The sequence below is a fragment of the Lytechinus pictus genome, chromosome 12 (assembly GCF_037042905.1).
Source record: "Lytechinus pictus isolate F3 Inbred chromosome 12, Lp3.0, whole genome shotgun sequence".
Taxonomy (NCBI): Eukaryota; Metazoa; Echinodermata; class Echinoidea; order Temnopleuroida; family Toxopneustidae; genus Lytechinus; species Lytechinus pictus.
In genome coordinates, this window is record NC_087256.1 from 22,565,005 (window position 1) to 22,590,233 (window position 25,229).

Consider the following 25,229-nt stretch of genomic DNA (forward strand, 5'->3'; position numbering starts at 1 on the left):
GTAGTCTGTGTTTAGTTTTCCTCACCAATCCCTGAAACGAGAATGGATTCAGATTCACATGTGAGTTTCTGCGCAAATCATTCCTGACATGCCTCAATATTTATTGCTTTTAATCTGCCATGCACGAGTAATTTCCAAAGATGTTGGTCTCATATTAAAGAAGAGATTCCACTCTTACTATAAATACTAAATTTATAGTAAAAACATATTCAATAATTGAGAAATATGTCTCTGAAAACGGGTTTCCTGTTTTGAGGGACGCACTGCATATATAACCACCTGACAAATATCACCGACAACATATGAGACATAAGATCGACACTAGCCGGCCACCGCTTTTGGTGGGAAGATGGTATAGTTTCATGAAGACTTGTTTTAAAAAAAAAGCATGATTTCTATAACAAATGTGCTATCGGCCAATCAAATTGGCCGATTTCAGTTGATTTAATTGCTATTGTGATTTTTTATTACAAGTGTTATGATATGGACCCCAGGATCCTTTTTCTTAAAGACTTACACTGTATTATACTAACAAATGCATTATCAGCCAATCAAATTGAAGGATTAAGTAGATTTGAACTGCTATTGCAAATTTGTTCTTACAACAAGTTTATTGAAACGGACCCCCAGGGCCCCGTTTCTTACAGACATATTACATTGATATATATTGACAAATGCACAATTTCTATTTAACAACTTTACACAAGCCAATCACATTGATGAATTTCAGTAGCTTTTAATTGTTATTGCAAAATTGTTATTGCAAATTTGTTGTGATAACAAGTTTTATGAAACGGGGCCTCAGATCTTGTCTCCATGCTTGTTCTATGGTGTCCATCTCAAGGTCAAAGAAGCAGAGAGAAAGTAGAGCTCTGCACTTCACATTGAAGGGGTGGGGCAAGGATTATCCACATTTTGATGTTTAGATAAACAAGTATCATATACAGTGTATGTAGAAAACACTAAAAGTAATAATAAATTACAAGCTCATAACACCCCCCTCTCCCCAACCACCAACTATGCTACTCACATGTTTCCTTCAAGATGTTCTGGGACCCATTTCATAAATCTTGCAATAAAATCAAGTTTGAAGTAAAAAGTTAAAAGCTAATGAAATCATTAAATATTATTGACTGATAGCTGATAAAGCATTTGTCACTACAAGGACCTTTTCACACGTGAATCTTGAATCATCATTGTAATGATGATTACTATAATTGTAATCATGACTGTGATTAGCGTTCGTGATTCTTATCATGTTCTAGTTTGGTTTCACACGTGCAAAATATTCGTAATCAGCCTTATTTATCACTGGAATCATCATTCAAATTACGATTTTTTTTTACCGTGTGAAAAGGGCGGAAGTCTGTATGAAATGGGACCCAGGTTATTTGTTACCACCTTCTAGTTAAAGAGAGAATCTGATAAATGTTGCTCAAATTGGGCTGTGCATAGAGAGTTAATCAGATAATTTCTTACCCGTAGATGTACATGCATAGGTACGAGGATTGAAATGTGATTATCAAAATGTCTTTCATTAAGTCGTTTTCATGAATAAGATGACCTCTTGCCTTGCTACCCCAAAATAAAAGTGGCTCATCATGGTTGCCACTGCTAAGTTTTAAAGATGATTGTCATACTTCAAAAGTTATTTGTATGGAGAATCAAATCTCCATGTATGTAAGGATTACTGTGACCTTGACCTTTGACCTTGTGAACTCAAATCTAGCAAGTTTCACAAAGCCCTCAATGGCCATATTCAGACTTCTGCGATCATGAAAAATACCTTGAATTATCACACATTCATATCAATTTGAACCAGGAAAAGTTGCCATATGTAATGAGCACACAAGACATTTCTATTCCCATGGCATAGAGCAAGAAAACATCCATTCTGAGGGTAGAATACCAAATCAGAAAATATCAGGTATTTTCCCAAATTACACAGGTGTAAATACATCCGGGGGGCATTTTATGAAACAAATAGAGATTTTCACCGACTACTTGTTACAAGCTACTGAATCCTTGCATCTCATTGGCTCAGAGCAGTGAAATCACTAAAGGCCGCAGCACACCTTAAGATTGGTCTGTGACCCGATTTTGGAGAAAAAAACGTAGTAGAAATTGATGCTCATATTGAGACATGGAATATCTTACTGCGTAATGTTCTAAATCATTGTACGAATACCTATGATAGAATCTTTTACTATGCTATCATCCTTATTAGAATAAAAGCAAATTTAATGTCTAGTCGTAATATCGTCATAGCAATCATACGATTGGCTATGATTTGAACCTAAAAATAAAAAGATACTTTACATTCACATTCTCAGAAAATGAGCAAAATGCAGTTAGTTCCAAAGTCTGATCGTGGACCAGGCGTAAGGTGTGCGGTGGCCTTTACAAGGTGCTTCAGGGGCCCGTTGCAGAAAGAGTTGCAATCAATCGCAACTCTAAAAAATCATGCGCAACTTGATATTCAACCAATCAACAGCACGCATTTGGGACTTGCGATTGATTTTTTGACTTGCGTTTAAACGCAACTCTTTCTGCAACGGGCCCCAGGAGCGCTACCCAAGATGGTAAGGACAGAATGCAGTAGTACTCAGCATACAGGGCTCGTCTAGGAAAAATGTTCTTGAGTTGTTCAGTAAATCACGTTCTGCGTGTTGCTGCCGGAATGTTGTCTGCTGAAGTTGAGGATGGCGTCCGCAGCGTTGCAATGCTCAGAACGCAAGCGCTTGTACCTGGTGTGGAATCCGAGGACGTAGATGATGGCAGCGAGGGAGGCGTAGCCAGCATAAAACAGCATTGTCACTGCAGAATGGGAAACATATAGAAAGTGATGAGTGCATTGCTATCAGGGATGAAGGGTTCAAAATGAGAAAAGAAAATATTTAAATAAAATCAAAACCTTTACATCAGATTTATCACAAAACAAGTCTAAATTCTTCATATATACAAGGTTTTGAATTAGCTATGTAGTTAAACTGGATATGACGAGGCCAACAACAAGAACTAAATCAACTATAAAGGGCTGGATTTAGAAACAACATTGCATTGACATTAAAGAAACTATGTTAAGTACTGTAAATAATTCAATGAACAACAGGGTATGTGTATTTCCTTGATAAATATTTCCTTCTTAAAAAAAATATATATCTAGACAACAAAAATATCGAATCTGAAGAGTCTGATTCTGTGTATAAAACATTGTGTGGCATTTCCAAAAGCAAAATTACTTTGTCCTAATTGTTTGATAAAAAAAAACTTCTTGAAAGAATCTTCCGTACCATTTATCTTCCATTTATCTTTGCTTACCAGTCATGTCTTGTGATACTGCATCGCCAGCATGTAGGTCCTCCATTATTCCTGAATCATCTTGGAACAGAGACGCCACGGTGGCAGAAGGCACTGTAGATGGCACCTTGCAGGAGTTTGAGAGTTGTTCTTGGGATGTCAGAGGTCTGGCTAACCATTCAGCAGATAACATGAGCAGGAAACCTTGAACCTGACTGCAACATGGTAAAACAACAAGAGTAGTGGAAATGATTGGATCATACATGTATTATTAAACATATCTTGGAGCTTTAATAAAGAAATACGTGCCATAGTGACAGAAGGAACAATAGACGCTCCATTACTCCTGTGCGACCTTTGAAAATGAGAGGCATCAGGCATTGTAAGTGATCTTTGTTGGAGTGTAAAGAGTTGTTCTTCAAGCCTTTGTGGTCAAGTGGTTCTGACTCTCGCCCTTCAAACAGAGGGTCATTGTTCAAATCCTAGCCATGGCGTGTTTTCCTTCAGCAAGAAATTTATCCCCCACTGTTCTGCACTCGACCCAGGTGTGGTGAATTGGTACCCGACAGGACTAATTCCTTGCATGCACTGAGCACCAGTGATGGTAGCTTGAGCGAAAGCCGGGGTAAAAATAGCAGCACTTTGTATCCTAGATCGTGCTATTATTATTATCATTATTTTATTATTATTAGAGGTCTTACTAGCCATTCAGCTGCTAATAAAAGAAGGGAACCTTAAACTAGACTGCAGCATGGTAAAACAATCAGTGGAATAGTGTTCATACAACAAATACAGCTTGGCAAGAAGCTCAAAGAAAGATTCTAAATTTAGAAAAAGGACCTGCAGGTGGCTCCTTGCTGAGATTTAAGAGTTGTTCTTGAGATGTTAGAGGTCTGGCTAACTATTCAGCTGTAACATGATGAGCAGTAAACCTTGAACTTGCCAGCAACATGGTTAAACAATGAGAGTGGTGGAATTATCATGGTATGCTCAATATAAGTATATAGAGGTGAGCTTAAAGGGGAAGTTAACCATCATTTTGGTGAAGATTTAGCAAATATCGATCGAAGATTAACAGAGTTGTGATGTTATGTGAGCAAGCCTTACATGTTACTTGGCGGTGACTATTTTTGCTACCCGCAGGTCGCCTGCACTGACAGTATCTTGCATGTATCTTGCATGCAGTTGCCCACAGGAGTGCACACAAGTCTGTTTTGCACACACAGAAAAGTTTTGAACAAGCCCTCAACTTGTTGCGGGTGATTTCCCCCAACTCACCAGCAGCAGGGCTTGAACGGAATTACATGACAGGGCCTAAATGATATTTTATTGATTAAACACTAAATGACTTACCCAGACATGATGAGGAACCCTGCACTTGTACCCTCAGACACCGGATATGTCGCTTCTACGCCTAGTTCTAAGGAGACTGGGAACTGGGCAAAACCAAAGAAGCCTAAAACTCCACACACACCAACAATAGCTGCAGGTATATTGGGATATCTTGTTACCTGGATAGAATAAAACAAAAACAGAAAAATTAATAAAAATGGATCGAAATAGAAGTCTTATATAGAAATACTCTAAAAAATCATTTTGCCCAACTAATCATGAACCCGGCAGCCACTGTGCAGCGCCAGATCGACCTTCCGCTACATGTATCTCCAAAAAGGGTAGCAACAATTCCCATCTTTTAATGTCTTTTTGGTGTTAAATGGCCAGGGCTTGAACTCCCAACATCTCAGTTGTGAGATGGGTGCTCTATCAACTGAACCAACACATCTGTATCATAGGAAATATTTGTCACAAAGAACAAAATCCTGGTAAAAATGCACAATGTTTTAATAAAAAGACTAGTGCTTTCAGGAGAATAATAAAGCGGAGGAAGCAGCTTTTATCTTTTTCCTTTAAAAATACCAGCAATATGTATGATGCAGAAGACTACGCGCAGTAGCTTCAAAGTAGCCATCAACTCTACACTCTGGTCTTGCATTAACTAGTAATGTAAATATCTGAAACTTTATGTCATAAGCAAGTCAAGTATATGGTACAAATACCCTCACATAAAGCTATACTGACTGCTCATTCACGTGTGCAACCCCCAAATCGGGGAATGGCTTGAACTCCCTTGAAATAAGACAAACATAATCGCAAGAGACTTTCAATCAAAATTAAAAATTGGATTTGTCTGTTTCGTACATCACAGTGATTAAGAGTACTTGCAGCCGAATAGAATATATATTGTCTTTCCAAATGAATATCTTAACATTCAATACTAAATTCATCCTTATGATCAGTTTCTTTGATTTGTACTGCAGCGTCTCTGAGAAGCCGACAAGGAAAGCAAGAGATCTCTAAGTACTCTACAGCATTGTTTAAATTTGCATTGAACAATAAAAAAGAAGGTGAATTACGCCTTTGTTAGACAAAGATGATAAAATTAGATTTGAATATGACATATCTACTGTACATGCCTTTTGAACCCTGGAGCAATATAAACTAAAGAGGGCAGCAGACTTACCACTGATAGAGCTACTATACACACAGCACAGAGGGAAAAGGAGACCTTAGCAACGAGAGCAAACTTCTTTGTCCTATCAACGTATACCCCGGATACAAATGCTCCCACGATGCCACTGCCTATGAGGACAGCGCCGCATATGCCTGAGAAATTCTGTAACAGGGGAAATGTATAAATAATGGTCATGATAGAATATACAAATACAAACAAACAGAGCTTGGAATTCATTGGACCTTGATATAAAGAAAGAATGACAGTAGAGAGGTTTAGAGTAGCACTCTAACTCAGACGGCAGATGCATACTGGCGATTTGCATTCTAGTGCCCTGCCGGTGTAAACTTCAGAAGGTTCACAAGAAGGTTCAAATAATACATCATTGAGAGCACTTGTAAGAATTACATGCACGAGGTACCTTTAAACAATTCGAGCATCCCTGAGACATAGCCTAGGGCTTTTGAACTGTAACGAGCATGAGTAATAATTCTAATGCCAAAGCAAAATGATATGTAATATCGAATACAGGATAGCAACATTGGCCATTGTTTTTATGTGAATTTTACTTGTGTATTATTAGTCAATAGAACTACATGTAGTCATTACTATCAGTCACAAACTTTTCCTTTTAGCCATAATAAATGACTGACCACATAATATATATGTATTTTAGTCAAGTATTTGATATAAAGGATCCATAATGAAGGAAAAGCCGTTTGGTTGGACAATATCTCAAATTGTCACTGAATAAAATACTCGCTCAATATCTTGCATAAAATCACTTGTAAGCAAATGTAAGAATGAATAAAAATCAAACAAAGCAAAGTGGAAGCAATCTAAATGGCCCACAAAAAACTCTGAGCTAAGAAAAAATTGAGCATGTCTTTATTGAGTGCCATTTTGGTAAAATAAAAAAGAGAACTTTGTTACTGTGTATATGAAAAGGCACTTTATTAAAACAAGGTTGGCTTTTTCACATTATCAGAAATGTAACTTTACGTTCAAGAAATATATTCCTTCCCGGGAATATAATGTTCTGCTGCCTTGTTTTACTGCAGTGTGCAAGTACTATATCACTTCATTATAAACTACAGTGATATACATTGTATGAGTACACACAACATCTCAATAATGACAATGATGATGGTGATGATGATGATCATGATGATAATAATAATAATAATAACAATAATACCGTAATAGCTAGTTTCATAGTGCTTTTCCCATAACGGCTCAAAGCGCTTATATACAGCACATTATTACCCTGGTCATTGGATTTATTTCAATCCCACACAAAAAGTGCACAATCTAAATAACTTAGTACAGTCTTACAGTATTCTATACTTACATCACTGTAGCCAATGGGGCATAAAACCTCCTCTATAATAGTTATGATGGAGTTAAAAACTGCTAGTCCAGCACCAAAGACAATAAATAGGACCCAGAATGCTTTGACACATATGATCTGAAAATGAAAAGTAAATTTTTTGTTATATTGCAGGATAAAATTCATGTTTTACAGTATAGTGTTATACTGGTACCGAGGTACCTAACAAGAATCAATGGAAACTGTTAAAAAATAACAAACTGAATTAACATGTGAGCTTGAAATGCAAAATTCAATGCATGCATTCGTTTTAACCCTAAATCTCCCGGGTATTTTGATTCTTGTCATTCTCGGGGGGGGGGGGGGCATTATGGCCCCCCTTAAGATCTCATGACGAAATACCTCCATTTGATTACACTATACCCCATTTTTTCTCAATGAATTCTGTTCTCCGAATACGAAAACCATACTGCCCCAGGCATGCAATGTAATTATCAAAACACCTGTTTCTTGACCTCGGTCCGAAGATAACACAACATCCCGAGTGCGGTCCGGGAAAACATGTCGCCATTTTTTATTCACTTACTTTCCTTATTTCGAGGTTGATTTTCTTCGTTTGAAATTGAAAATGGGCTAGCATTGAATTTCTGAATACAATATGCCTTTGAAAACGTGATTAAATATCGAATACAATAATTTAATTCCGAAGGTCCTTCTACAGGCAGAGAAGACTTACGTAATACACAGCTGTTGTTTATCATTTTGTCCTTGGCTCAACGCTCATAATCTGGCCTGTGGGGATTACCTGGCCAAGCGGGGTTGATCAGGCGGGTGTTTCATAAAGCTGTTCGTAAGTTAAGAGCGACTGCATGGTGATCATGTCTTGCGGTAAATGGTACAAACCATTGACGATGATCACCAGTCGTTGTTAAAGTCGCTCTTAACTTACCAACAGCTTTATGAAACGACCCCCAGGGCTTGGAAATGATGTTTTAGATTTTCAAATGCAAAATGGGGTGAAACACCGCAGTTTGCCATCTGATCTGCGGTCCGTTTTCAAACGGGGGTAAGACGTAATGTCAGCTGCGGATTGCGCGATCACAACGAAAATTTGCATGATGGTAGATAATGACGTAATCTACGCAGTTGCATTGGTAACTTTCACTGAATTCATATATTTTTATTTTATATGAATTAATTACTGTATGCCTATTTATTCATGAAATCATACTTTTTGCTCCGATTCACTAAACAAAGCTCCTAGAATGCTATTTTTGGGTGAAAATATTCTTTAAAGCATTCCTAACAATTGTGAATGAAAAAAATTCTGGTACCAAGACCGATTTCTTATGTATTTTATTGTTTTTTTAATTTCTTATGTATTTCTTTGTTTTTTTACTTTTTGTTTTTTATTGTTTTTTTGATGGAAATTGTTCCAGACATAATTCTGATCATAAAAAAGGCAAAATTAATTAAGTTTAATCAGTAAAAGTAGAAATAATGATATATTTATGAATTTTTGCTAATACACAATCTGCATTGGATTTGTACATGAAATCACGTTTATGAGCAATTTGGGGTCTGACATGCACTTACATAATGTTGCGTAATGTTGTAACCGCGTACCTGGGCATCACAAATTTGGTCTCAAAATTTGCGCGAGACTTGAAAGTAAAAAGTTAGTGAGCGGCGAGGTCAAAAAATTTTGCGCAGCAGATATATCGCGAAAATTGTCGAGGGGGGGCCATTATGGAGAATTAGGGTTAAACTGGACTGCAGTAGTATGTACCACTGTACAAGATACACTTAGTGCACATTAAGGATTTCAATATTGGTTTTAAAGCTTGTTATGATGTTGATTTAACACCAGACACTGCACCGTATCAATAACGCTATTAAACACTGATCTTGAAATCACCCAAAAATAGACTGGACTAAAAAGAAATTCCGAATACATTATGTTTGTTTGTTGTTTATATGATATGCTTCACCCTTTAAAGCATGCTACACATGTAGACATTACATACTAATGCAGCAAAACAACACAAACGCACACACACCCACCCACCCTCCCACACACATCAACAAAGTCAACATGTTATCCTGCAATTAATAAGATAAAAGACCTTTAGTCTCTATTACAGATAAAAAAGGTTTAAGGTTGCTGATTTTGAAAATGCTGAAATTTTATTTCATGTTAATTACAGAGGATATATGTCGATGACAAGGGAAATTTTTTATCATGTCAACCATGTTACTTTTAATAAGAGCTTGAGAATTGTATTTCCTGAATCACATCTGGCAAGTACCCCCCCCCCCCTATTCAGAGCCATAGTCAATATTTTAATGTAAATATGACGTCCATACACAAGTGTGTCCCCCCCCCCCTTGAGAGTCACAGCAAATATTTTTAATGGAAATATGTCGTTCATACACAAATGAGGACCTTTTTTCATGGAACAAAAGGACCTTCTGTTATAATGAAAACCTTCTTTTTTCCTTTTTTTGCTTGTCAAATTTAATGTGGGATAAAATGACTTCATTTTTAGTGAAAATCTTTTGTTTTTGCTTGTCAAATTTTCTTAGGGTAAATATGCCCCCCCCCCCCCCCTTTCAGAGAAACCTGGGTCCTCCCCTGTCCTGAATATACTGATCTTCAAAAGTAAGAAACTTTAAATAATTAAATGTATCAATTAAGTATAAAATGGTAGGTGAAAGCTTTTGATCATGTTATCCCATATTCAATAATAAATATTCTATATATGGAGGTAACACACGTATATTTCAACATCAGATACATGTATGTCGCGAATGTCAATTGGTACAAGCGTCAATGATCGATCACACAGAGAGTGAAGTTGGCTCAGTTGGTATTTAACGCTTGTTGAACCAAAGGTCATGGGTTCAAGTCTACCACAGGCAGATGACTGAAGCCTGCATTGTGTGTAAACGTCTCTCCCCTGTTCCATACATGTAGATGCAGGTTATGTGAGAGTGGAAAATACTCCGTCCCTCAGATAGGACATTAAGTGGAGGCCCCGTGTAGAGGAGAGTCACCACCTTTGCATGTTAAGAACCCACTGCACTATTTGTATAAAGAGTGTTTTGTTTTTCAGCTCATACAATATTTCTTTGCATCCCACTCAAGGCCATCCAATATTCCCTAAATAATAAATGGAATCAATCATAGAGATCAGACCAGCAATCAATTACTATCAAAGCTTTGTGTTATCAGACCCGGGACATGTATTTATGTTTCAATCAATTGCCCCAGGTCCCAGAACTTGTCCAAGGGCCCAGAACTCTGATTTATCTAGAAAATTGAAAAGTAAACAAACTGCATAATATACATGTACACATACTTTGTCAAGCATGTAAAACAAAACTGAACTACCCAAACCAAGTCTAATCTTAGTTCAATTGTATGTCAAACAGATTCATAAAGTTTGCTTGATAACACATTTTCATTTGAAGAATAATATTGATGGCCTGGATCTATGAATGATAGTCACTCCACAGTCTAACAGTATGCAGTAATGAAATCATATGGATTGCATTTTCTTGAGTTTTATTATGGGTTTGCCTACTTTAGGCCTATAGTTATTTTTTATTATTATTAATTTATTAGGCAATAAAAAATACATAAATTATAGTACAATACAAATCACACAAACAATAGGACATAGGTGACATAGTACAAAGGACCTGGAATAGAGATGAAGGGGCTGCCTGGGTTTGGAAAAGGTCAACTGAATTACCATGGCCCACATGCCTTCCTTCCCACACCCCTTCACCTCAATCCAGGTCAGTTAAGAATATAAAAAAAGAAACATATAAACTGAAACTGGCAACAATTAATTTGAGGGAAACAAGTATACCATGGATCAATCAGCAATCATCATTTCATTAAAGTTCAAGTGATCTTGAACTTATTCAATTATCTAATTTTTTTACTAAAATGTTTTGCATTCATCCATGATGATAATTTGATCATTGTAATCATGTTCACTTTCCATCGTTTGAATTTCAAATCAATTGTCCCAGCGTTCAGAACTCTGATTTATCTAGAATACTGTATGTACAGCAAAAGTAAACAAACTGCATGTTCGTGGACTTTATCAAGCATGTAAAGTTCCCAAAACAAAACTCATCTTGGTTCAAGTGTACATGTCAAACAGATTCATAAAGTTTGCTTGATAACAGATCTAATTGAAGACTGATAACGATGGCCTGGATATATGAATGATACATGTAGTCTGTCTACATTCTAACATTGTGTTAGTATGAAAATTATATTGATTGCATTTCTTGAGTCCTATTATTGGTTTGCTTATTTTATTGTGACCTCATATGTTCCAAAAGTGCAGAGGGGCTCAGGCAAACTCGCCCCCTGAAATGTCCTAAAAAGCCCATGAAAACCAGAGAAAAAAGCACCCAAAATTTCTAAGGGTCAAATGTAACTTTGATATACATATACTATTTGTACTGGTGAGGTCATCCCTGGTATAGCTTATTTAGAAATCAGACAATGTGTGGTACCTGTAAATGGGTTGAATGGCAATTACACCAAATGGTTTATAGTAGACAAACTGGTACTGTACATGTATATCCAAAGTAGGATTAGACCATATGGGATGAGACCAAATGGAAAACAGACAAAATGGATGCACAGTAGACCAAATTATCACAGAGCTGCCAAGTTGTATTTTGCATTTTCAGTATTCTTATCCCCAAAATCAGTATTTTGACAAAAAAATCAGTATTTTTACTGTGTGAGATAAATGTTTTGTATTTTTCCCAAAAAAATTGTATTTCATAATAAAATGCTTGGCGCACTCACCCATCACGGCGCTCAAGCTGCATGCAAGCTAAAATGTGCACTGCTCTTGCAGATGAAAAAAAAAAAACATTGAAACTTGTGTATATCTCACCCTGGTTTTTACAAAATGATTGAAAAAAAAACAAGTTACCTGAAATTACATTGATCTAATAACCATATTTGGGTACGTTTTATGAAATAGAGACATATAGAGATGATTTTTCTCAATAAATTTCGATGTTTTTTTTAATACAAAAAACGTATTTTTTAAAGAAAAAACGTACTGCCGTATTTTGGTTGCAAAAACGTACTAAATACAGAAAAATCGTACTACTTGGCAGCTCTGCAAATAGCAATGAACCATAATATCGAGGTAAACATACCTGTTTTAGACCCGAGAAGAAAGATGAATGGTGGGACGCTGCACTTGCACTGGGCGGGGTGGGCGGGGCATTCTTACAGTAGCACATGACAACCACTGCTAGCACCCCACTTACAATACCAGGTATCATGTATACCATCAACTGTGGACAATGAATAGAAAAAAAAGCTTGAAAGAATCCTTCTAAAACATACATCTAACTGCTCGGACAGACTGGGTGTCTATCTGCTACATGTAATTGTGTTTCAAACATCAATGGTCTCATAATTGAATGAAATTCAATCATTTGAACATACATTTTACTATATTTTACCAATGTAATTGCAAACCATCTAACTCCTTGACCAGCAATGGTGAAAAGGAGGAGCCCAATGATTTATTTTACATTTCTCTCATGAAATACATGTACAGTTCGAACAGAATTTTACAAATTCGGACAAATATTTTGATTTTTTTTTCAATAATTCTGCCTGAATCCTTGAAAACATTTGGCATTCATTAGAGGACATTGTGGAGTTCCAGATTTCGCTCAAAAAATGGACAGGTTTTTAATTTTTGAACAGACAATTTTTGTTTTGTTTGCATCAATTGCATTTACATGAAAAATTCATTTTATAATTAGGAGATAAATACAGGCATTCTCTATGACTGGTTCTCCCCCGTTTTTTTTGTGATCATTGAGGATGTAGAAGTGCCGTTACAGAAAATACATGTATAATATGTACATGTACATGTGCAGATCAATCCCTGAAACTTGATGTACATGTACAATGTACTGGTATGATATTCTTGCAAAAATTTTGTTTTGATAAATAACTTTGCAAATCATATGGATTTCGTTCACCTGTATCAAACTGTAACGTGAGAAGGATTTAATAAACATAATTTATGTCAATTGTGGCGCAATGGATTACTCTAGTCTCCAGACTTTTAAACAGAGGTTCGCAGGGTTCGAATCCCAGCCATGGTGTAATTTCCTTCAGCAAGAAGTGATCCCAGATGTGCTGCACTCAACCCAGGTGAGGAAAATGAGTACCCGGCAGGAACTTATTCCTTGAAACATGCAAGCATGTAACAGCTGCTCTGCTATAAAAATCCAGGGCAATTATACTGCAGACCTGCCAACCTCTGGGAATGAAAAATTGTATTCTGTGATAAAACAAGTGGAATGCCTCTGGCGGTCTCACCTGCATCACGCGATTCAATATAGCAGCAGTGCTGACTTTGAAAACTACTATAAAATAATTATTCACAAACAAGTGGAATGCCTCTGGCCGTCTCACCTGCATCACGCGATTCAATATAGCAGCAGTGCTGATTTTGAAAACTACTATAACTCGCACAAGATGTTCAGTGATACTTGGTTACTCTTATTTCCACGTTTTATGAACTAGACCAATACACTTATAGAGATATGATGGCAATTCAACAAATACCCCCAACGTGGCCAAAGTTCTTTGACCTTACATGACCTTTGACCTTGATCATGTGACCTGAAACTCGCACAGGATGTTCAGTGATACTTGATTACTCTTATGTCCAAGTTTTATGAACTAGACCAACACACTTTCAAATTTATGGCTGTAATTCAACAAATACCCCAATTTGGCCAAAGTTCATTGACCCTAAATGACCTTTGACCTTGATCATGTGACCTGAAACTTGCACAGGATGTTCAGTAATACTTGATTACTATTATGTCCAAGTTTCATGAATCAGATCCATAAACTTTCAAAGTTATGATGGTAATTCAACAGATACCCCCAATTCGGCCAAAGTTCATTGACCCTAAATGACCTTTGACCTTGGTCATGTGACGTGAAACTCATGCAGGATGTTCAGTGATACTTGATTAACCTTATGTATAAGTTTCATGAACTAGGTCCATATATTTTCTAAGTTATGATGACATTTCAAAAACTTAACCTTATGTTAAGATTTTGATGTTGATTCCCCCAACATGGTCTAAGTTCATTGACCCTAAATGACCTTTGACCTTGGTCATGTGACATGAAACTCAGGCAGGATGTTCAGTAATACTTGATCAACCTTATGGCCAAGTTTCATGAACTAGGTCCATATACTTTCTAAGTTATGCTGTCATTTCAAAAACTTAACCTCAGGTTAAGATTTGGTGTTGACGCCGCCGCCGCCGTCGTCGCCGCCGCCGTCGGAAAAGCGGCGCCTATAGTCTCACTCTGCTATGCAGGTGAGACAAAAACACCATTCATATCTAATGATACATGTATATCTGCTCTTGCAGATGAAAAAAAAACCATTGAAACATGTGTATATCTCACCCTGGTTTTAACAAAATTGATTGAAAAAAAAAAACAAGTTACATTGTACCTGAAACTACATTGATCTAATAACCATATTTGTGTAAGTTCTATGAAATAGAGACATGATTTTTATAAATAAATTACGATTTTGTAAAAAAAAAAAATAATAATTTTTTTAAAAATGTATTTTTTAAAGAAAAACGCACTGCCGTATTTTGGTTGCAAAAACGTACTTAATACGCCAAAAACGTACTGGTTGGCAGGTCTGTTACTGGAGAGCGCATTAGAGACTCGTGATAAACAAGTGTTAAGCGCCATATTGTTATCATTTATCTTTTACCAAAAACTTCAAGTCATCCGGCTCCTTGACAAGCATTGATGAGAGGAGCATGCCGATGAGGATTCCCAGGGGGTTGGACGTAGATCCTACGGTGTTGGCGGTGGTCCTCTGGCCCTCTGGGAACCAGACAGCTGCCACCTTGGTGGGGGTGAAAAGGAAACAAGGTTGGGCCAACGATGCCAGGCCCTGGCCTACCATAACGACAAGGTATCGATAGTTACTGAAGAAGCTGAATACTGATACATAGCGGATGACGATGCCAACAGTGTTACAACAGGCACCAAGGATGATCTGAGTAAAAAACAAACAAACTAACAATTTTATAAATATCGATAACTTTTTGGCATTTTTTTTTTCTGAATGAGATTTATAACTTTGATTTTAATAGGTATGCATAGTGTGGCTTAGCTTGTTAGATATCAAAATGTTTAACAAAGCTCTCATGGTATTAATTAATGTTACATACACATTCATTTTATCAGCACATTTAACACTCATTAATGCTGCACAATGTACAATGCCACGGGACAATTACCAGGCAATATAGCAGATTACAGAATGTCAAATTTGGTCATGCTAGTACAGCATTAACCCTTATACAAATATGTCGCTACGCCACTGTGCAAAATTTTTTGACCGCGCCACTCACAGAGTTTTTACTTTCAAGTCTTGTGCATCTTTTGAGACCAATTTGCGACGGCCGGGTACGCAGTTCCAAAATCATGCAACATTTTCTAAGTGCATGTACAGAACCAAAAGTGTGATTATGTGTAAAAAGTCAATGCAAATTGTGTTTTTCAACCAAAAATCATTAATGTATGATTGTTTAAATTACTTTTGTTGGTTAAAAATGGATTTACTTTACACTATTTATGATCGAAAAAAGGTCCAGGACAAAGTTCATTAGAAAAAACAAACAAAAAACAAAGGTTAGAAAAACAAGAAAATACATACACTATAAGAATTTAAAAACAACAAAATACATAAGAATTTGAAAACAATAAAATACATAAGAAATCAATTATATTTTGGCAGATTTTTGGTAGATATTTGTGAGAAATCATTTTAATGTAAAAATTGATACTCCCATAAAAAACTTAGCATTCAACTAGCTATATAAAGTGAGTTAAAGGCAAACATATACATTTAGGGCAAATTTCATGTGCTAATTTGCATAATTTTAATTAAAAAAATATAAACAATTACAATTTTTTTTAAAAGTCTTGTAGTTTACATGTACCTCTGGCTCTATGAGCGTGCAAATTTTTGCGGCAATCGCGCAATCAGCGGCCGAGATCTGGGGGGGTCAATTTGATCCATAATACTGGAACAAACTTTACTGATGATAAAAAGTTCAGTCAATCATGAAATGAGATTAAGCTCACATACTGCATTGTCAATAAGAAAATTTAATTTACACTGTTTCTGTACACATCCTTCCTGAGATATTTACTTCCAAACCTTCAGCTTATACATGAGGGAATAATCAAGTAAACCTGACCTTTCATGAAAAAAATTCCCATGCTAAAATAAAGCAAAAGGTCGGGTCTACTACATGTATTTTGAAAATAAACCTTTACCAGTATACATTTTTTCAGTAAATATTGAGCCCACAGTGTAAATGCCTGATAGTTTTCACAAAGCATACATGTATTATTAATGGACACAACCACATGGTTGATTTAATCTTTCACAAAATGTGGAATGTCTTTAATTATCATGATGCATGGACTTGCAATCACTCAATAGTAGGAAGTTAGCCCTTTTATGATCTCAACATGAATTTTGAAGTAAAAAGAACTTACGACTGGTGCAAGACCATAGCTGTCTAATAACCACACAGCAACAAATCCAAATGGAGTGGTGACCATGTAGACAGTCGACAGCCAGTTGACATTGGCATCTGTTGTATTGAGGTACACAGCAGCGTAATTAGCGATCGGGGCAAAGGTAATCCATGTCTGTGTTTCAACAAAATAAAAAAATATCATAAAAGTGTCAATTCTTTACAAATAATATCATCCCCCTAGTGACATCATACACGACAGAAGTTTTCATTTACCTTGATTTTTCATGTATTTACATGATCCTAAAAGTGATGCCAGATTTGAAATCCATATTTAATTCCCTTTCCAACAATACCCATTTTTTGGAGATTGGTACAGTGGCTTTTGAGATACGAGTGCGACCACGCCCATTTTTGCAGAAAATCTCAAAATTCAATTTGCCGTATCTCGCGAACCCCTCACACAATTGACCTAAAATTTGAAATTTGGTACTGTGGGATCACATTAAACAAGTATACTAATTTCAATCAAAATAAAAAAAATTGGTCGGTTAAAATTTTCAAATTTTTTGGTTATTCGACATGGAATAACCCGCAATTCTTATTCAGTAAAAATGTAAATAGACAAAATAAATCAGAATTTCAATTGTGAGAAACATGAAAAGAGGAAGATACAATCCTGACTTACATGTATGTATCTAGTATTAAAAGTACTAGTCATCAAAATATATCGATGGAGACTGAAAAGAAGTATGTAGATCTGATTTATTTAGTAATAGTTAATCAAGTCCCGACGAAATAAAGCAATGCCTGAAAAGATATCTATCCTGATTTATTCATAGTAAAAAAGTAAACTTGGTCTAATCAACGAAATAAAGCAAAATTTTAATTGTGAAAAAAGAAGATGCAATCCTGATTTATTTAGTATGAAAATATTTTTTTTAATAAAAAAGATCAGATTCATTTGATTTAAATCAGATTTTTTTTAATTTAAACTATTTTATTGATTTTTTATAAAAACAAAGCGCAAATGTCACCCAAAATATAACCCTTTTATAGTTACACCGACATCAATTTTAAAAATCATACATTTTACTACTAAAATTATTCCTAACAATCTATTTAATAATTACATCCAGTCAAAATAGAATTTATGGAAAATAGTCATGAAGATGCTGACTTTCTGCTGTGTGCATACTCAGGTTCAAAGGTACATGTACATGTAGGCGACCATGCCAATTTTTGCTGAAAATCTTGAAATTCAACTTGCGGTGCCGCATCTCGCGATGACATGATCACAGCCTTAAATATGCTATCCCGAAAGCAACCACTGATGCATACAAGTTCTCTTTCTTCCCACGTACTGTCAAAATTTTGAATCACTGCAACCATCCTACCTGTAGGGAATCTACAGGTAGGACTATGGTATGCCAATGCTGTACAGAGCACACACTTAAAAAATCATTAAAACATCACTTTTGATCCAAGTTATACAGTATGATGAATAGCTGTAATGGAAACTAACAGTGTAAAAAAACCAAGCATTTGTCCCAAAGAAAAAGAGAAAATAAGCCAAACATTGCCACCCTTGTTTTGCCACACATGGAGATGTACATGTAACAGCTAGAGAACAAGGTTATATTATAACCTTGTTCATTGAATGATTGACCAGGACCTGTTGTACTGTAATAGGAACGAACCCAGCTGTATTTAGAGAGGCTGCACTGCCATTCTTCTGCACGATGCAGCCTCCTGATGGGTCTCTTATGCTGTAAACCAAGAGGCAGTTTTTACTTGCATGGTGCACACTCACTTTTAATGTATATAAGTGAAATTTCAAATTACCTCACCATGGCACCTCGCACTGATACACAGAATGTGTTCATCCCGGGATAGCTTTTTTGTTTAAAACATCATTTAGGGTGCACAGTTATTGTGATTTTTTTTTGCAATTAAACAGCAGTTTATTTAAAATAAAGTACTACACGTATGTGTGATACATAAAGAACAAGCATAGACATGCTGAATTTGATTACTTTTCTCTCAAAGGATAAAAACTGCAGCAAATCTAACACAGGTTATAACTGATACTGAATGCTACCTATTAAATGATTTTAAATGTAGCATTAAAACTTTCAGTTAGCAAATTGTATTTATGGAGCTCTCCATATATGCAAAATTTCTGTTTATATTTGTAGCACTTCATAGGAGATATGTTTTAACAACAAATTGTGACTTTAACTGCATTGGTATTTCTTTCCGTTGTTGAAAGCATCAGATGTTTGATAACTAGGATCAACAATGCAAAATATGTTGACAAATATTTATCGTCCCTTTGACATGGCAAAAGTAGTCAGAAGCCTCTCATTTTTCTTATTTTTTGTGTAAAAAAGTAGTACCTTTATAATTATATGCATTAGGTGTATAAAGGTATGTAATTTAATAACAATTTTAGATTAAAATTTGTTGGATGGTTACAATAATAGAATAGATATGAAGAAAGGAATTCCCTTCTTACATGTACATCTTGTGTTAAAGTAAACTAAATGTGTATCCTAGGCACAGTCCAATATAGACCAAAAGCTTCAGTCTAGAGCTGTATTTGGTTGTTCTGCTGAACTGCATTGACTCCACTCACCAATTACAGAGACCGAAGTTCTAACTTGATCTGTACAGGGACTCAATGGCCATATGTTTATGTATTAAGTTTGGATAAACCAGGGAAGTGGAAGTTGCGCGACAGCGGAAGTACATGTACATGTAAGTCACTCTTCTTTTTCCTTTAAAGTTGATTTTTTCCTGTTTTGGTGCATTTCAGGCCAAAACGGAATAATAATTTATTTTGGTCCAGTTATTTCATATATTTTATGAAATATTGACAAAAATCGATGAGCCACGTCGGGGGGGATTTTGCATTGTTAACCTCCTAATCCTAATGGCGGCTGCACGATCGCAAGCCGTCTGTGTTCGAGGAGAAATTTAAAAAAAATGTTTAAAATCTCCTTGAAACAGATGGCTGCCAGCTGGCTACATGTATGACAGCCCCATAATCATGGTAATAGATCTATGTAGGACTCGCTCATGGGTGTATTACTGCCGCCGTGTACAGGAAAATCGAAGGCACGGCGCATGAAAAATTACAACAAACTCCCGCAAATATCATATGAGGATTTACAGAATCAAGTCCTCCTATGAAACTTACCGAACAATGTGAAGTCAATTCCCCCTAATATGATAAATATCCCTCAAATAGCATCAATTAAGCGTTGATTTTTCTTCTTGTTGACAAAATACGGAGCGAGCTAGCGATTTTCCAAATTTTTCGTCTAATGAGCTAAAGAAGGCGCGCGATTTATCTTCATATCAAAGACACTACAAGGGAAAGACTAGGCACAAAAACTATTTTACACATAAATCGATGCAAAGCGTTACGCAAAGTCGGCAAAGTGTCCAATCTTTTTACTGTACTGTAAACACTTTGGTGGAACGTTAGTTGACAAACGAACGGTAGCACTTGCGGGGCTTCATTCAAGGTACGTATCTTTATTTTCAATTTTTATATATTTTTTGTTTGTCATCGCTTTGAATATTTTCCAAAAAGTATTATTGTCAGCAAAAAGTATGTTTTTTAAGTTATTGCATTGTCTATATTTTATCGAACAATCTGGGAATTGCGCATACAATGAATCAAGAATCTAGTTTTAAAAATACCGACAAGCTGAATTAAGGTTGTGAATTGTAAAGGGGCCACCAACACCTTCCTTTTATTTCCGTGGAAGAGACATGTGAAGTAACTTTTCAGGCCGAGGTAAGCGATTTCGCTCTTTTTTATATAGAAAAGTATTTGTAAAATTTAAAATGGAACGCTTTTCACTAGAAAAAGCCCTGGTGAGCAGCGGAATGAGTTTCGGCTAACATTATTCGCGTTATGAAGCGATAACCGACAATTCTAAAATCCATTGCGTAAACACGTTGGTTGTGCGAGGTTAGTATACTCGCAATACGTGTGACTACTGACTGTGAGTGGGCTCCGAGCTAGACCAAAAGCTTCGGTATGTTATGTTGGTTGTTCCACTGAACTCCGTTGGCTCCACTCACCAAATGTGTACGAGAAATTAAAAAAAATTATAATGTTAAAAAACTCCTCGAAACAGACGGCTGCCAGCTGTCTTACCTGTCTAGCTCCGAGCTGGCCTTGAGGACTCCATGTCTGATATTTTGACATATACATGTACGTGTATGTACTTCTTCAGACATGGAGCCTTGAACCGCCAGCCATATATATGTATAAGAGACACATGTAAACAAAGATGGATTTCCCTAGGAAATCCATAGTTAGAGGGTGAAATCGGTTTGTAGGGGTGAATTTTATTTATCTATGAACCTTCATGCGCCTAATGCGTATAAAGAGATAAAAATTATTTCACTAAAAATGGTAAAAATTAGACGTTTCTTTCTTTAATACCAGACCGATCTCCAGTAGATCCCTCGATCCGTTAGTCAACAGACCCTTGAACCTCTTCGTTATGACGTACATAATTAGTATATACTGCTAATTATTTATAATCACATATTAAATTTTAGTATTTGTGAAATAATAATTTTTATCTTTAAATTGTTCTTCAAAACGACATCGCTAATCGGATGTACGTCATAAAAAAGCGGTTCAAGGGTCAGGCCTATTGTCTTTGCTTTGACAAACGGATCTAGTGATTACATGTACAGGAGATCGGTCTGGTAAGAAACGTCTCATTTTTACCATTTAGAGTGAAATAATTTTTATCCCTTTCTATGCATTAGGCGCATGTACATGTAGGTTGTGACTCTCCTATACACGGGACCAACATTTGCGTCCTTTCCGATGGACGAAGTGTTTTCTGACTGCAATCACACCTGCACTGAATACAGTGGTGAGGCACGCTAACACACAACGCTATAGCATTAGATTTTTTTGTTTCGGCATGAGCGGGACTCGAACCCCTCACGTTGAGATCTACGATCTTATCCGAAACAATCGCTCTAACCAACTGAGCTATATTTTTTCCCCGTGTTGGTGCATTTTTGGCCCCCGACGGGGGGATTTTGCATTGATAACCCCCTAATGTAGTGGCTGCACGATAGCTACCTCGAGCGAAGTTCGTGCAGGCTCCACTCCACTTCACTACCGCTACACTACGCTCCACCTACCCGAACTTCGAGACCGTGAACTCTATCTGATATTCCGAGTGACAAAGGTGGGATTTTATGGGGGGAAAATATAAAATTCATGCAACATCACCATCTTTAAAAACAATTAGAACTAATATTCTTACTTCTTACCTCACACGCATAAATAATTTCAAAACATCGCATGCGCGCGCGAGGGTCCGAGCTTGGACCAGACCCGGTACCTCGTGCATATCGCATGCGATACAGCAGCGAATTATTTATATGTGTGAGGAACTTCATGTTGGCTATAAATCACCAATTTTGAGACTGACAGAAGCATGGAAAAGAAGTGAAACTTTGTTTGTGTAGAGTAACTAGTTTTAATTGTTTTTAAAGATCATGATGTTGCATGAATTTTATATTTCCCCCCATAAAATCCCACCTTCGTCACTCGGAATATCAGATCGAGTTCACGGTCTCGAAGTTCAGGTAGGTGGAGAGTAGTGTAGCGGTAGTGAAGTGGAGCGGAGCCTGCATGAACTTCGCTCGAGCCGAGGTACACGATAGCTAGACAGGAATAACCGCCGTTTCTGGGGATTTTTTCAACAATTTCTGACATTTTACTATAATCCCCATTCACCAACGGTAGTGTGTTAGTGCGAGCCTGCATGTGTAAACTGGTCGGCAATTCGGAGGACGGGTTTTGTCCAGATTTTAATTTCTTTTAGATTCTAAATGACATTATATTATCTTGAACGCGAAGGTCCACTATTTTTGTTAGACTCTAATCTTTCTTTTGATACTATGTAAGTTCTATAAAATATCGAAAATATACGTTACCGATGAGTTATTCCCCGGGTTATTCCTTATTTTTCTAATTTTCTGCCGGAGAGGAAAAAATGGCAGCCGTCAACGAGTTGTGCTTTTATCAAGGCTTTCCGATTAAATTTTTGATATCCTGGCCAATCAATGCAAGCGACAAGTTCCGAACGCACGTACATCTACAAGCGCAAAGCAGCGGCACAAATCGCGATATACATGTATAGCGACTGGTAAATACGTCTGTAAGGATGATGACGTCATCAAAGATGGCAACTTACGTTGACCAACGAAAGGATCAAAGATGACGATGTTTCGATCATAATTTGAAAGGAATTAGCGGTAACTGCGGTCTAAGGTACGATATTTCTGAATTTTAAACATTTTTTCGTAAATATGGATGTGATTTCTTTTTCATAATGTGACATTTTATGTACAAAAAACGATCAGAAAATCGGGTTTCCGCCGAATGTGAGATCTAACGTTACTGCTAATACGTTGTCTGTATGTACGGGCCTCCAAGACCAAGCTCTTCAGTCTAGTATGACTATGTATTGGTGAGTGAGCCAACGCAGTTCAGCGTAACAACCAAAATACAGAGACTGAAGCTTTTTGGTCTAGGCCTACACGATACTAGTACTAGTACTAGTACTCTGTACTCATAGTATGATGGGGTGTCCAAACTTCGCGCACTTTTCAAAAATATTCATCAGGCTGATTTTTTTTCACAAAATATTCATACTTCATACAAAAAGAATTCAAGAAATAGTTACCACATTGACGGCAAGATCGTAAAGTATAAAATCATGGACGAAAATGTGAAGTAGGTCAAGGGCTTTCGCCGGTATCGCGATCTCAAAATTCTATTCCGATCGGCGAATGCGCGCTGTGCTGGAAAACCGTTCAGAAAAAGTGTGACCTAACTTTGCGGACTAAAGTTTTTGTGGAGATTTAAACAGAAACTCAAGCTGAAAAAGTGAAAAATTTATATCAGATTGATGGCAAAATGCTATAGAATCGGTTAGTACCATATTTAACTCACATTTTTGATGATTTATGCTTGCAAAATGGTGATATCGTGATGCTTGTTGAGAATATCAGATTTCTTCAAAACGGGCGCAAACGGCGACAAATTTGCCGATCTTTTGCCAATATTTTCATGAATACTGAACTCATCCTAAAGAAACTTACACCAAAGGGTAATTTTAGGTCGCTTTTCACGTTGGTGATGTCAGATTTTAAGGATATTGGCTAGTTTTTTTAGATAATGACCGTCCGCGAAGTATGGACACGCGCGAAGTTTGGACTCACTGCCATACTAGTATGATGGGGTGTCCAAACTTCGCGCACTTTTCAAAAATATTCATCAGGCTTAATTTTGTTCACAAAATATTCATAATTTATACAAAACCAATTCAAGAAATAGTTACCACATAGACGGCAAGATCTAAACTATAAAATCATGTACGAAAATGTAAAGTAGGTGAAGGGGTTTCGCCGGTATCGCGATCTCAAAATTCTTTTCCGATCGGCGAATGCGGGCTGTGCTGGCAAACCGTTCAGAAAAAGTGTGACCTAACTTCGCGCACCAAAGCTTTTGTGGAGATTTAAACAAAAACTGAAGCTCAAAAAGTGAAATATTTATATGAGATTGATGGCAAAATGCTATGGAATCGGTTAGTACCACATTTAACTCACATTTTTGATGATTTCTGCTTGCAAAATGGTGATATCGTGATGCTTGTTGATTTCTTCAAAATGGGCGCTAGCGGTGGCAAATTTGCCGATCTTTTGCCAATATTTTCATGAATACTGAACTCATCCTAAAGAAATTTTCACTAAAGGGTAATTTTAGGTCGCTTTTCACGTTGACGATGTCAGATTTTAAGGATATTGGCTAGTTTTTTAGATAATGACCGTCCGCGAAGTATGGACATGCGCGAAGTTTGGACTCACTGCCATACTACTAGCATGACTAGCAAGCCGTCTGTACTGTGTACGAGAAAAAAAAATGTTACAAAACTCCTCGAAACAGACGGCTGCCAGCTGTCTAGTGCTGACAGGGCTACTAATATATACTCACCAGGGCGCTTGAAATGTTCACAAAGGCGAGGACTGCAACAACAAGCCACCTTCTTTTGTACAGCGTATACTCAGCCGCACCAGTACGGGAAACGTTCCCGCGAGTAAAGGCTGGACCACCCGGTATCGGGAGTGCTGGTCCGCTACCTCCAGCTCCAGAACCAAATTCATCATCATCACTTCTCTGATTAAAAAGAGGTTTATACTGCGGCATGTTGTTTGATCATAATTTCACAATAATACCAAATGAAGCCCTAGCACTTTTAAAAGGTGATAGACAAAACGAAAACAGTAAATTTCCTGAACCTTCTGCTTGGACTTGGTTATTACATTCTCTCTTCTTGATATTCTTCACTCACGATCGGCTTTGTGCTCGAACACTGCGCATGTGCATAATAATCACATGGCTGGCCAGTTATGTCATGTGAC

General features: G+C 36.8%; 1 protein-coding gene across 1 annotated transcript; it reads right to left on the reverse strand.

Moving 5' to 3' along the window:
* Nucleotides 1-25,192, reverse strand: LOC129272563 (solute carrier family 49 member A3-like). Its single transcript, XM_064108059.1, has 9 exons — nucleotides 24,802-25,192; nucleotides 16,771-16,926; nucleotides 14,966-15,256; nucleotides 12,345-12,485; nucleotides 7,164-7,280; nucleotides 5,822-5,974; nucleotides 4,654-4,811; nucleotides 3,322-3,515; nucleotides 1-2,817 (listed from the first exon to the last, which is right to left on the reverse strand). The coding sequence occupies exons 1-9, from the start codon at nucleotides 25,012-25,014 to the stop codon at nucleotides 2,648-2,650; spliced, it is 1,593 nt and encodes a 530-aa protein (XP_063964129.1). The 5' UTR covers nucleotides 25,015-25,192; the 3' UTR covers nucleotides 1-2,647.
* Between the last annotated feature and the right edge of the window lie 37 nt (nucleotides 25,193-25,229).